The sequence below is a fragment of the Heptranchias perlo genome, chromosome 6 (assembly GCF_035084215.1).
Source record: "Heptranchias perlo isolate sHepPer1 chromosome 6, sHepPer1.hap1, whole genome shotgun sequence".
NCBI classification, from domain to species: Eukaryota; Metazoa; Chordata; class Chondrichthyes; order Hexanchiformes; family Hexanchidae; genus Heptranchias; species Heptranchias perlo.
The window spans coordinates 25,822,118-25,837,357 of record NC_090330.1 but is presented as its reverse complement, the minus strand read 5'-3'; the positions used below and the strand labels follow the sequence as shown (position 1 = coordinate 25,837,357).

The 15,240-nt window shown below is 43.6% G+C and overlaps 1 protein-coding gene across 1 annotated transcript in view; it reads left to right on the top strand.

Annotated features, from left to right (window-relative positions):
• Window positions 1–15,240, top strand: part of brca2 (BRCA2 DNA repair associated) — a 117,507-nt gene that overhangs the window by 81,618 nt on the left and 20,649 nt on the right. The window contains 4 exon segments of the mRNA XM_067985964.1: window positions 5,402–5,589; window positions 7,959–8,129; window positions 10,570–10,957; window positions 14,304–14,459. Coding sequence (XP_067842065.1) covers window positions 5,402–5,589; window positions 7,959–8,129; window positions 10,570–10,957; window positions 14,304–14,459 — 903 coding nt within the window.

Sequence of the window (15,240 nt, the reverse complement as noted above, 5' to 3'; positions counted from 1 at the left end):
GCAAATTTAGCAGGTTTATTACAATTGGTTTCTGTATCCACCTCATTAATATAAATAAGAAATGGGTATCTGATCACTTATCCTTGCAAAAATCCATTTGGCACCTTCCTCGAGTGTGGAGCTATACCTCTCAGAACTGACAAAAACAAATAGGTAAATGGCGCAAAAACTGTAGGGAACTGACGGAGGAGGCGAAAAGCCCAATCAAGCATGTGACTATACACCGTGCCACACAAATTAAATACCTAATCTCCTTTGGGACCCTTGTGCATATATATCCAGGCTTCTGTTGTTACCTGACCCCATACAGCTACCTAAACTCCATTATTTGTCATGAAAACAGGCTATTGTGTGGATGTGATGCAATTAATTTGTGTAGGAAGTTGGAGAAAAGGGAAAAGAAAAACTGGATGACCAGAAACTTTGAGGAGTTGGTGAGGGTGGGGGGGAAGAATAAGTGCTATACTTAACTAACTTACAAAATATACAGAGGAGAGTTAAATGACAAAAAAAAAGAAAATGAGTGCCAAGACCATAAGGGACAAGAAGAGGAATAGAGATAAACCATTCATTTGCAGGATCTGCCCTGATTAAATTAAATGTCCAGGCATAGTTGTACGTTTTTAGTTGATACTGGACCAATGTCCAGAAAGTGTTCCTACTGAATATGCGGTCCATTTTGGGCTCTGTTTGTAAGTGAAAATACGGTATTTGGAATTGTGTCGACATCACCATATGCATAGTAATTTTAGCGTAGTGCAAGGCATTGGACAAAAATATTTTTTTCATAACAGGCATCCTGCTATTTGTTGTTCTTGTTGGGTATGTTTAATTATATATAGCCTACATTTAAACATGCCAAATTTAAATAACTCCAAAATTACAGCACTACAACATTGACAAAACAAACTTAATAAAGTTACAAAATAAACAAAGAAATTGTAAACTTTATGGGCTCGATGTTACCAGGCCTGCGGGTTTCCGGCGGGTTGGGTTTCGGGAGCGTGGTCAACACGCTCGGTGAAATTAGTGGGTTGCCCGCGCGATCGTAGCAGGCAACACACTAATAGGAATCAATTACCTGCTCCTCCGGGGTCCGCGCTGCTGGTCTGCGCGTCGGGCGGGCTGCGCATGCGCAGTACGATCTGTCAGCTGGAGGCGCTCTATTTAAAGGGGCAGTCCTCCACTGACAGATGCTGCAACCAATGGAACAAATTACAGCATGGAGCAGCCCAGGGGGAAGGCTGCTTCCAGTTTAATGATGCCTCACCCCAGGTATCATCAGATGGGGTGAGGAGGAGGGCAAAGACAGAGATCTTCCACCCGGCGGGCGGGAGGAAGCGGCCAGCCTCTGCCACCAAGAAGGCCTGGCTCGAGGTGGCAGAGGGGGTCACCTGCGCAACCAACATATCGCCCACCTGCATACAGTGCAGGAGGCGCTGCAATGACCTCAGTAGGTCAGCCACAGTGAGAACACGAAGTCTTTCCCCTACACTCCATCTGCCACAACACTGCCCCAACCCCACATCTCCTTCGGCACCGCCAACACTACTCTGTCACATCACCCCTCATACCCACTCAAACCCCATCCTCATCTTACCTCCACCTACTCACCTCGCCAGTACTCATCCTGCCACTAACACGCGACCCAATCCTCATACAATCTCATGGCTCTATCCCATACTCACCCTCTCGTGCATCTCCCTCATGGCCAGCCTCACTCAACCTGCCACCACCTGTGCTGCAGCCAAAGGGCATGCATCACATATGTGCAGTAGGCAGCGTAAGGCAAATGTTTCGTGAGCATGAAGGGGGTGCACAAGGGTGTCGGAGGGTTTGCCATGGGTGTTACCTATATTGAATTTCAGAGCAACAAACGGCACACATTATATTGGCACCACCACTGCCATGTCTCCGCGAATCCTGTCTGTTGTGTCCAATAATGCCCGCTCCTGGGTATCACTATGAGGACCCACCACTGATGCCACCCATCGTGTTACTGCAGAGTAGGTGCAGGTGTATTTGCAGGGCTCTTCCGCGCAGACGACTGAGAGACATCGGCGGTGTAGCCGGCTGCACCCTGGAAGGATGTGGAGGAGAAGTTGTGGAGGGCAGTGGTGACTTTGACAGCGACAGGTAAGCTCGGCATGAAAGAGCCTGCAGATCTCCACGACTACATGTCGAGCGAATCTGCGCCTCCGTGTGCACTGCTGCTCGGAGAGGTCCGGGGAGCTGCGCCTCGGTCTGTGGACCCTGTGGCGAGGGTAGTGCCCTCTGCGATGCGTCTCTCTCTGCGGTAGCCCTCCCTCCTGCTGTGCAGGTGGGCGTGCAACAACACCGTGTTGGGGGGCTCCACGTCTCTGCGGCGGACGGCGTGGACTGCGAGGCTGCTGGGGCTGGTCATGCTGTTCGTCCTCCGAGGGAGTCCACGCACCACCCATCTGGCAGGTGTTGGTCTGAGGGGTTGTGCAGGGTAGGTGGGTGGTTCCTCGGACTGGGGCTGCGGTTTCGTGTCGGTCTGTCCTCTGGCTTGGCGGGGGGTGGTGGGGGGCAGGGGTTGCCCTATGTGACGCGGTGGCCTCCTGCGTGGGTGAGGGCTCTCCCCCGTGGAGTGCACCTTGGCACCTGCCACAGGCTGCTGGCTGCAACACGCCTGGTTGGAGAGAGACTGTTTCCCCCAGTGTGTGAAACACTCTGCGATGCAGGTAAAATCCCACACTTCCTCTTTTGACAGCTGATTCAGCTCATTAACTGACCTCAACAAGCAAGGTAAGTACTCTCAAGTGGAACCCCGCTGGCTTTAATTGCCTGCGGGATTCCCACCAGTGGGGGCCACGCACGCAGCCCCGCACGTCATCGGGGAACCTGGAAGTGGTCGGGATCGCGACGCGATCCGGTCACGTGACCACATATCGGGATTTTCGGGGGGCCCCCTGCTGGAAACCCGCAGGAAACCCGACCCTAAAATCGAGCCCTATATGTTTTAGAAAAATGGATTACAGCGCTATGTTATGTATAAAACAATATTGGTAAAATAAATAATATGAAATATGTTAATAATGTCTAAATTCTTTACATTTATTTTGTAATGCCTTTAAGTTTGTTTTCTCAAGTTGAAGGGCATATTTAGGCATATTATAGGCTTAGCATGCTGGGATTCCAGCCCCTTTCCACTGTGATATGAAATAAAAACAAAAATGCTGGAAATACTCAGCAAGTCAGGCAGCATCTGCGGAGAAAGAAACAGAGTTAACGACTCAGGTCAATGACCTTTCGTCAGAACTGAAAGAAGTTGAAGATTAAACAGTTTTTAAGCAAGTACAGAGCCAGGGAAAGGAGAGGAGGAGAGGGGAAGAAAGAACAAAAGGGAAGGTCTCTGATAGGGTGAAGGGTAGGAGTGATTAAATGACAAAAGGGATAATTGTGCAAGGCAAAGAGGGTGGTAATGGGACAAGTAAAAAAAAAACAAAGGATGGGTCTAGAGGAGCTGTAAATGGTAACATCAGGACCATTAGCAGCATCCGCCGTGGGAAAAAATGGGAGCAGTGGTTATGATCTGAAGTTATTGAGACCAGTGTCGAGTCCAGAAGGCTGTAAAGTGCCGAGTCGAAAGATGAGGTGCTGTTCCTCAAGCTTCTGTTGAGCTTCATTGGAACAGCGTAAGAGGCCGCGATCAGAGTGGGACGGGGAATTAAAATAGCAAACAACTAGCAGGTCAGGGTCACGCTTGCAGACTGAGCGACAGTGTTCAGCAAAGCGATCGCCCAATCTGCGTTTGGTCTCCCCAATAGAGGAGACCGCATTGTGAGCAGCGAATACAATATACTAAATTGAAAGAAGTACAAGTGAACCGCTGTTTCATGTCGAAGGAGTGTTTGAGACCCTGGACGGTGGGAAGGGAGGAGATGAAAGGGCAGGTGTTTTATCTCCTGCACTCGCACAGGAAGGTGCTGGGGGTGATGGAAGGGTGGACCAGGGTGTCGTGGAAGGAACGGTTCTCTTCGCAGTGCTGAAAGGGGAGGGGAAGATGTTTTTGGTGGTGGCATCGTGCTGGAGATGGCGGAAATGGCAGAGGATGATACGTTGAATGTGGAGGCTGGTGGGGTGGAAGGCGAGGACAAGGGGGACCCTATCATGGTTCTCGAAGGGAGGGGACAGGGTGAGGGCAGAAGTGCAGGAAATGGGACAGACATGGTCGAGGGCCCTGTCAACTACAGTGGAGGGAAATCCTCGGTTGAGGAAAAAGGAAGTCATATTGGAAACAATGGTGTGGAAGGTGGCATCATCAGAACAGATGCGACGGAGAAACTGGGGGAATGGAATAGAGTCCTTACAGGAAGCGGGTTGGGAGGAAGTGTAATCAAGGTATCTGTGAGAGTCGCTGGGCTTATAGTAGATGTTGGTTGACAACCGATCCCCAGAAATGGAGATAGAGAAGTTGAGGAAGGAAAGTGTCAGAGATGGACCATATGAAGGTGAGGGAAGGGTGGAAATTGGAAGCATAGTTGATGAAATTTTCCAGTTCGGGGAGAAAGCGGGAAACGGCACCCATATAGTCATCAATGTACCAGAAAAAGAGGTGAGAGAGGGGACCCGAGTACGGCTGGAATAAAGAACGTTCCACGTATCCCACAAAAAGACAGGCATAGTTAGGACCCATACGGGATCCCATTGAGACACCTATTATTTGGAGGAAGACTAATATGATGTGGGTTCACTCTTACAATACAATATATGAGTTGCTGGTCTCAGTCATATCACTAGGGCACAGTCCAGAGTTTTTTAGATGGAGGGGTAATTGGAGGACAACTCACTCAGAGTCACTCTTGCACACGATCTAGTGGTTGTCATGGCTGAGTAGCTTTGTAGAGGTGCAAATACCCTCTTTATAGACTCCTCATGGGTGGTTCTTAGTCTGAGGAGACTTTAAAGGAAAGGGGGAAACTAGTTAAAATTAAACTTGGGGAAGGAGGTTATGAACATTTTTTTCCAATTATTTATTTCAATGCATATTTGACCTCAAATAGTAAACATTCCAGTGCTGTTCTCAGTAGAAGAAGAACTTAGTTGCCTGTGCTTTGTGGAGCAGATTGCCACCTAGACCATGGTTGTAGTTTGGACACACCTGGTTAAAAACATTCAATATGAGGTTACAAAGTGAGTGGTAGAGGGGTAGGATAGTAGGAAAGAGTTGTATTATTTTTACTAAGGCCAGTGTTACACTTGGATCAGAGGGATCTAAGCCAATGGATAATGTTTGAGGGGAAATGCTTGGTCCAAATCTTATAAGCCATTCTCTTCCAGTTTTTCTTGATCCCATTTCTTTAGCCTGGAAATAATTCAGAAATGACAAAATATCAAATGTTTCAACAGTTTAAAAATGTTTGTTTATTTCCCCCAGTTATACATTTACGGGGTCAGCAGAAGTACTCTGTGGGTGCGAGCAGAAAATGCAGAATCGTTCCAGATCAACAGTCGAGAATTTTTCAGTGAGGAACTATTTAAAGCTGGCAATGGCATGCAGCTTGCAGATGGGGGTTGGCTTATACCTGATGACAATGGGATGGCAGGAAAATCTGAATTTTACAGGTAAGAATATATATTTATCCATTTGCTTCTATATGAGAGATTAAAATTTATTTTAAATGCTCTGTGACACAGGCTGACAGAATGCAAATCCACCTCTGGTTACCTGCTCTACAAGTTTGCAATCTGTCTGATGTGCTGTGGGGAATGTTCAAAGCAAAATTTTAAAAATTTAAGAGGAGAAAATCTGATGGTGAGTCAACTTGTGCTGCCCTAACAGCTCAAGAATATAATGGCAAAGGCAGGAAAGTAAGTTGCTTGTCCACCTTTTTGGCCCATAGTGAGAGAAAAAACTGTGAAAGGGGACAAAAATACACTTTTTAAAAAAATTTAGTGTACAAATGTGTTCCTTGGAAAAAAAAGTACAGTGAAACCTGTATAAACTCCCAAAAAAAAGGACACTTGCAAAAAACAAACATTGATTGACGGTCCCAAATAACTTGCATTGTAACAGATACAAGCTGCACTTTGAAACCATGTACACTCACAAACTACGAACTACAGCCAGCCTTCAATGCACTACGTCCGTTTACAAATTAAAACACGGGACACAGGTCAGCACGAGCTGGCTGTGGGTGAAAGAAGCGGCTTTTGTGGAATAGGAATCTCTTTACCCAGCATCTATAGCAGCAGGGAACCCGCTCTATCTCTGGGATTGAATGCTGGTCTAGGGATAGAGTGGTCTCTCTGCCGCTGTGGATGCTGGGTAAAGAAATTCCCATTTGACAAAAGCTGGGAAGTGCACTGGGCAACACCACACCTCACTCCACCAGTATGTCAGGTACTGATGAGCTGCTAACAGTTCCCTACCCACGCCCCAGCACTTCAAACATTAGCAACCGCAGCACACGAATGGAGGGGGTCCTGGACAGGGGTATGCAGGACCTTAATCCCTCCCAATTTGGCTGGGATCTCCCAGGCACTCCGGCCCCCCAGCAGTCACCTCGGCCTGTGCAGGCTGCCTACGTAGCTGGTCCCAGGATTACGACATCCTTTCCTCAATGCCATTGCGGGGTCCTTTTCCAATCAACTGGGAAACCCAACAAACAGAAGATGAACTGAAATTACATCCAGCTGGCATAGCTCCAGAAGTAGGCATGATCCTAGGTGAGGGTGCAAAAAAGAAGTAACGCTGCAAGAGATACAGCCAATCCGTGGTTATTTGGCTCATCCAGTTTACTGTACGTTCATTTTGAAAATAAGGACACCTGCTGCAAGTCTCTTAGGTGTCCCTAATTTACAGGTTTCACTGTAGAACAGTACTTTTGGAACAGTGTTGGATGTGTATCTTTCTCCACCTATAGTATTTCATTTGAAATTCCAATTCTTTTTTCCCACATGCAAAAGCTGTAGGACTTTTGCTTTTGTTCATTTCTGGTCTGTAATTAAGATGCTCATGCACACACATGTTCAGATTGCATGTCGTCAGTGTACATAACTCCATTCCTGTCAGTGCAAGGCTGAATCCTGTCAGTGCAAGGCATGATCTCCTCCAGCTTTTCGATGCAACAATAAAAATGTTTCTTTCAGTTCTTTAAAGATATAGTTTGTTATTATCTTGCAACAGATGCCACTTAGCATTGGCTACTCCTTTAGACCACCTTCAACTATTGCTATTCTTGGTTTTACATAGACCAGTTGGGCCAAATGTAATTCTATTTACACTTGTATTTACACTTCATAAGATCCTCCTTCCACACTCTCATTACCTCTTCCCACTCTGTTCCTGTATCGCTCTATTCCCTTTTCCCTCATGTATGTATTAAGCCTCCCTCTTAAACGTTTAATGTTATCTGCTTCAGCCACTCATTGTGGCAGCAAGTTCCACATTCTCACCACTCTTTGTCTCCTTTAATCTCAAATGGATATATCCTCCATTGCTAAAGCTATTTCTAAGCAGCTTACTGTCTTCAGTTGTGCCACTTCACAAAGCCCAAGTTTGTCCAAAACTTGAGTACTCCCATTTCTTGGGCAACTCTTGTAAGACCTCTTTTGCACTTTTGTACAGGTTACAAGAAAAATCTGCTGTGATTATTCATTAGCCTCCAGCATGTGCTCTTGTTTTCTCTCCCCATTCTCTGTTGCAAACTTTGCAATCACTATTTAAATTGATGAGAAGTAAAATTGAAACTGATATTAAGGAGAACTTCTTTAATCAAAGAGCACATGAAATGAATAATCATGCATGGTGGGTAGTAGAGGCAGAAATATTAAGGGTGCTCAAAATATAGCTGGATACTGTAATGGGAGAGTTACTGTACAAGAGGGATAAGCTTTGATAGATCAAATGCCTTTTGTTGCTCTACACCTTTCTTGTGTTCTTGTGTAGAAAGCTGTAATTTGATCAGGAGGAATCATGTTTTTTTTTCCAGAGCTCTTTTAGATGCTCCTGGTGTTGATCCCAAGCTAATCAGTGAAGCTTGGGCCTACAACCATTACAGGTGGTTAGTGTGGAAACTTGCAGCTATGGAGACAGCTTTCCCCAAAGAGTTTGGCAGCAGGTGCCTAACACCAGAAACAATACTTCTGCAACTTAAATACAGGTGTAGTCTATTAAACATCCTGTTTCTAAGCATGTAGATCTCTATTTATAATTGGTTTAATTTTTTCTCAAGTTGAATCTTGTCATGTTATTATATTCTATCAGATGACCTTTGTACTAGGGTATATTTTTCCTTTATACCTCTCATGTACATGTCTAAAGCATGGGAAAATCAGTTATAGACTTAGAAGAAAGAACTTGCATTTATGTAGTATGTTATTGTGTCCTCGAGATGTTCTAAAGCGCTTCATGTCCAATGAATTACTCTTCAACAGAAGTCAGTGTTATGTGGAAGTAAGAAAAATTCACTATAGTATAAAGGCGTGCAATTTGAACTGTTTATGTAACACACGTGTGAAAATGGTGAAATAAATAAATAACCACCCACCGAATGTAAGTTTAAGTGGTCCAAAGCAGGTCCTAATCTACTACTGAAATAGCTATAGATAGATGGATGGTATTTACGACTTATTTCACAGTATTCAAAGAACTGAACTACTTATGATATTTAAACAGACTTGGTCAGTCTTGGTGTATTTGTTTATAGCATTGATTAATTAGATTTGGAATTTCTGGAATGAGACTCAAATTGGACACTATATAAGCAATAGTTATTCTTCATCCCTCTCTCACTCATTCCCTTACGAAGAGTGGACACTTGAACATGCTACCAGAGGACTGCCAGTAGAATAGATCTAAACCATCCAGGGTTCCCAATTCTCTTCACTGTCCAACAACCACCATTGGAAAAAGTGCAAGTGTGACTGTCAGGTGAGAATAGGACTAGGCAAAGCTGTGCAACATTCCCATCAAATAGCCTGATGGTGTTCACTCTCCCAGCACACACATGAAAATTGTCCACTTAAGTGAGGAACTGGAGGGATACAAGTATCCATGAAAATATCACGCATCTTGAGTTGCCACTTACAGGAGAGGGTGGGAAGTTAAATTTGTACTATGGGCCAAGATTTACATTAGGCATTTTTCACCTAAGAAATGCAATTTAAGAATAGTGCACCTTATTTATAGTGCCACCACTATATGGATGTTATAAGAATGAAACCTCTCCTGTCTTTCTGCCCTGTTATGAGAATGTAGAAATTAACAAAAAATACATTAGTGAACTATAATAAATAGATTGCATTTCTTTAGGAAATGTTATTTTTTATATGGTCCTTTAGAATTGGTTTTAATCTGTACCTCATGATACCTTAAGAGGGCCATAACTATTGATCAAAAAATTAGTCTGAATGCAAATTCCACTTCACCCCCAATTTTAACTGGGAGCTAGAATCAGATGGGCGGGGTGGTGGTTGAGCGCCAACCTAATTAAAGGCACAACTATAACATTCTCTTTCACTATGACCGTGAGGCTTTGTCCTTCCTCCTCTTCCTGAATCACTCCACAACATCCTCCTTCATTGCCTTTCCTTCATTGTCCAGCTTCATGGGATTGCCCTTGCATGATTCCACTCCTATCAAAATGTAGCCAGAGCATCTCCAGCTTGTGTTCCCACCTCTGCATGTGATTGACACAGCTTCAGTAGCCACTTGTGGTAATGCATTCCATAATTCTACTAATCTTTTGCATGAATGCATTTCCTCTAACCTCCCTCTTTGTTCTTCCAGCACGCAAAGAGGCTCTATATAATTGTTCGTTTAAACTCTTTTTCTTTCCTCCTAAATTTATATTCCCTTATTCAATATAATATCTTTGAAGATCGATGTCCTCAAAGTTTTAATTTTTTTTGGAAGGGATTCATTTTGAATAATGGTTTTGTTTTGAAGGATGAATTTTCTGAGTAAATGTAACAACAGCTTCCATTTATGTAACACCTTTAACGTAGTAAAACGTCCAAAGGCACTTGACAGGAGCATTAGCAAACAAAATTTGACATTGAGCCACATAAGGAGATATTAAGACAGGCTTGGTCAAAGAGGTAGGTTTTAAGGAGCATCTTAAAAGAGGAGAGGTAGAGAAGCGGAGAGGTTCAGGGAGGGAATTCCAGAGCTTAGGGCCTAGGCAGCTGAAGGCACGCCCACCACTGGTGGAGCGATTAAAATCGGGGATGAGCAAGAGGCAAGAATTGGAGGAATGCAGAGATCTCTGAGGGTTGTAGGGCTGGAGGAGGTTACAGAGGTAGAGAGGGGCGAGGCCATGGAGGATTTTGAAAACAAAGATGAGAATTTTAAAATCGAGACGTTCCCAGACCGGGAGCCAATGTAGGTCAGCGAGCACAGGGGTGATGGGGGAACGGACTTGGTGCAAGTTAGGATACGGACACCAGAGTTTTGGATGAGCTCAAGTTTACGGAGGGTGGAAGATGGGAGGCTGGCCAGGAGAGCGTTGGAACAGTCAAGTCTAGAGGTAACCAACATGAAAATGTTAAAATTGTGAAAATATAACTTTCTAATTAAAACTTTAAATTTTGGCATTATAGGTATGATGTGGAGATTGATCAGAGTCGTCGATCTGCCATGAAAAAAATTATGGAGAGGGATGACGTAGCAGCAAAAACACTTGTGGTTTGTGTTTCTAAAATAATATCAATGGGTACAAAATCATTCCAAAATAACCATAATCCCGATGAGTCCAAAACTGTAACTGAAAAGAGTGTCATAGAAACAAAGAAGGATATGTCCTTAGGAGTTATTGAAGTCACTGATGGATGGTATGGAATTAAGGCCCTTCTGGATCTTCCACTCACAACACTGTTACAGAAAAGAAGACTTGTAGTTGGTCAAAAGATTATTGTGCATGGGGCAGAACTGATAGGGTCACAGGATGCTTGTACACCTCTAGAAGCTCCGGAATCACTCATGATAAAGGTAAGGATAAAAGAATGAATGGCGACTGAAATAATTGTTAAAATAATTAAAGTTTTTAAATATACTTGATGTTTTTGTTTTATATGACATTTTTCTTGGTAGTTTTTCTTTTTGTGGGAGGAGGGTAGGCGTTCCCCCTTCTACAATTTTATTCCTTTCTTCATCCACCTAACCTAATGCCTCTAACCGAGAGGATATGCCTGCCATTGCCCTGGCATCTGGCCACTAGGAGGTGTTAAGGACTGCCATGATAAGTGTCTCCTCCCCTATTTTGATCCAGTTCACTAAAGCCTCTTCAACACAGCTCACATCAGGAATAAAAAAAGGGCAGGACTCCTGGCTCTACGTGCCCCTATTCTCCACTGTGCCAGTTCTGTTTTTATCAATCTTATCTACATTAATTATGGACCTCACCCTGTTGCAAACTTTCGATCCTTTGATAGTCAGAGGGAATTGGGTGTCGTTGTACAAGAATCACAGAAAGTTAATATGCAGATACAGCAAGCAATTAGGAAGGCAATTGGTATGTTAGCCTTTATTGCAAGAGGGTTGGAGTACAAGAGTAAGGTCTTGCTGCAATTATATAGGGCTCTGGTGAGACCACACCTGGAGTACTGTGTTCAGTTTTGGTCTCCTTACCTAAGGAAGGATATACTTGGCTAAGAGGGGGTGCAATGAAGGTTCACTAGATTGATCCCTGGGGTGAGAGGGTTGTCCTATGAGGAGAGATTGAGTAGAATGGGCCTATATTCTCTGGAGTTTAGAAGAATGAGAGATGATCTCATTGAAACGTATAAAATTCTTAGAGGGCTTGACAGGGTAGATGCTGAGAGGCTATTTCCCCTAGCTGGAGAGTCTAGAAATAGGGGTCATAGTCTCAAGATAAGGGGTCAGCCATTTCTTCACTCAGGGTTGTGAATCTTTGGAATTCTCTACCCTAGAGGACTGTGGATGCTTGGTCGTTGAGTACATTCAAGATTGAGATTGATAGATTTTTGGACACTAAGGGAATCTAGGGATATGGGGATCGAGCAGGAAAGTGGAGTTGAGCTAGAAGATCAGCCATGATCTTATTGAATGGTGGAGCAGGCTCGAGGGGCCCTATGGCTATTCCTGCTCCTATTTATTAAGTTCTTATGTGTTGGAATTATGTTTTTGTATGATAAATGTGGAAGTTCAATATTTTACTGAAATGGCATGATAGAATTGCCACTTTCAATCTGAATAAGATGTTTTGGATCACTACAGTATGTATTTTTGTTTTCATTCAGGAACATAGCACAGATGCATTTAAGAGGAAGCTAGATAAACATATGCGTGAGAAAGGACTAGAAGGATATGTTGATAGGGTTAGATGAAATAGGGTGGGAGGAGGCTCATATGGAGCATGAGCAGGCATAGACCAATCTGACCAAATGGCCTGTTTCTGTGCTGTACATTCTATGTAATTCATAGGAACAGGAGTAGGCCATACAGCTCCTCAAGTATGTTCCACCATTCAATTAGGTCATGGCTGATCTATACCTCAGCATCATTTACCCATCTTTGTGCCACCCTGCTTGATACCCTTACCTAACAAAAATCTATTGATCTTGATCTTTAAAATTTCAATTGACCATCATCTACAACTTTTTGAGGGAAGCACATTCTAGATTTCCACTACCCTTTGTGTGAAAAAGTGCTTCCTGATTTCACTCCTAGATTGCCTAGCTCATAACAATTTATGCAGCTCAGTACATTCCTTTATATTTAGTTTCTGACTCATTTCACAGTTACAATACTGAATAACCATTTTGGCTTCTAGATCTATGCCAGTGGTAATGACTGCATGTTTATAGGGTATTGGCTATTCAGTGATTGCGGCGCCTAATAAAGGAAAGCTGCTGGATTGTCATAAAAACCCAGCGGGTTCACTAATGTCCTTCAAGGAAGGGAATCTGCCATCCCTACTTGTTCTGGTGTACAAGTGACTCCAGTCGCACATTACGTGGTTGACTCTTAACTTCCTCAGACCATCTAGGAATGGCAATAAATGTTGCCTTGTCAGTGTCGTTCAAATCCCAGGAACAAAAAAACTCAGCGAATGCATTTTTCCAGGGAATTTCATTAAATTGCTTTGTAATGCTAGTAGTACCAGACCTTTGTTGGAACGTCAGTAAGAAGGTACACTATTACACAGTTCATACACCTTCAATCTACCAACTTTTACATTGAATCCAGAGCAGCACCGTTTGCTCTTTCGGCAGTTGTGAAGATCACTAATTTTGTCCAAAGCTTACCTGTGATGTTGCACGTTCACTTTTCAATAATATTACCAAGCACTAGTTAGACATTCTGCTTCTTTGCTTGAAAATCCCATCTAAACTACAATGGAGCAAACAGGTGGCTGGGAAAGGTGGTACATTCCCACGAGGGAGAAAGGTAGGGCAACCAAAGCCAGAGCTGCTTGGATGACGAAAGAGATAGAGAGTAAAATGAAACAGAAAAAGGGGGCGTATGGCAGATGTCCGGTTGATAATACAAGTGAGAACCAAGCTGAATGTAGAAAGTACAGAGGAGAAGTGAAAAAGGAAATAAGAGGGGCAAAGAGAGAGTATGAGAATAGACTGGCAGCTAACATAAAAGGAAATCCAAAAGTCTTCTATTGGCATATAAATAGTAAACGGGTAGTAAGAGGCGGAGTGGGGAAGATTAGGGACTTCAGTTACGTGGATAGACTGGAGAAGCTGGGATTGTTCTCCTTAGAGCAGAGAAGGTTAAGAGGAGATTTGATAGAAATGTTCAAAATCATGAAGGGTTTAGGTAAAGTAAATAAAGAGAAACTTTGTTTCCATTGGCGGAAGGGTCGAGAACCAGAGGACACAGATTTAAAGTGATTGGCAAAAGAGCCAAAGGCCACATGAGAAAAAACTTTTTTACGCAGCGAGTAGTTATGATCTGGAATGTGCTGCCGAAAGGGTGGTGGAGGCAGATTTAATTGTGGCTTTCAAAAAGGAATTGGATAAATACTTGAAGGGAAAACATTTGCAGGGCTACGGGGACAGACTGGGGGAATGGGACTAACTGGATTGCTCTTACAAAGAGCCGGCATGGGCTCAATGTGCTGAATGGCATCCTTTTGTGCTGTAACCATTCTGATTCTATGAATATTATACAAGAAAGTAGTGTTGACTGGCTATGAACAAGGTGCATTAATCATTACACTCCATACAAGGAGTTGGGAAAGCAAATAAATGATGAATAGTGTAGACTTTATCTAACTGACTATTTCCTTTTTAAATTTTAAAATAAAATTGCAATAAAACTATTATAGATAATATTTCAATACAATTGCTTTCCAATTCAGATTTCAGCCAACAGTACCAGACCTGCTCGATGGTATGCCAAACTAGGATTTCATCGTGATCCTCGGCCTTTCCCGTTGCGACTATCTGCCCTGTTTGGTGAAGGTGGAATGGTTGGTTGTGTTGATGTAACCATTGTAAGAATTTACCCCATACAGGTATGGATATTAAGCAGCAAAAATTGATCAAATGGGATATCATGTTTAGATAAAGAATTATTAAATAATTTTATTTAAGATCATAGAACATGAGAGTATAAATTATATATACCCTTAAATAAGTGAGTTTTTATCTTTGTGTGCATTAACTTGCATATTTTTAAATAGTATATAAGGTTGAAAGACATAACGAAATGCAAGGACTTGTGATAAATTATCTTGTGTATTTGAGATCCTTTAGTCTAATTAGGAAATAACTGTTCCATTGATTCTAGAATGATTTTTATTTGTTTTACCACTTCAAAACAGCTACAGAGGAGACTGATTGGGCTCAATTGTAACTGTGAAAAACGGGTGGATTGGTGGTGGGCATTGAAAATTGCCACCATTTCAGACCTGCCTCCAACCCGCCCATTTCCGGTTTTCACCAGAGTGGGAAGAGGGGCGGGGGACCAACCCGCTCCCAGGAGATGGGTCAGGCCTTAAAACCTTTCAAGGAGGCTTCGGGCCTCCATTTTTCTGGACTTCCCAATTTCAACCACAGGGGGCTGGGATTCCCGGGCCTTCTGTTTTACACCTCATGAAAGGAGGTAAGAAGGCCCGAGACTAACGGGTAGGTGCCTGAAAGGCACAGCTTGTGCGCCTGGAGGAGCAGGAGTGCTTCCCCCAGGCCCAACAAGCCTACCTACACCGACCACCCCCCAACGACCACGGACACCCGAAGCCCGATCGCGGATCCCACGATCCTCCCCCTCAATGATCGCGGACCCCCGCCGTGACC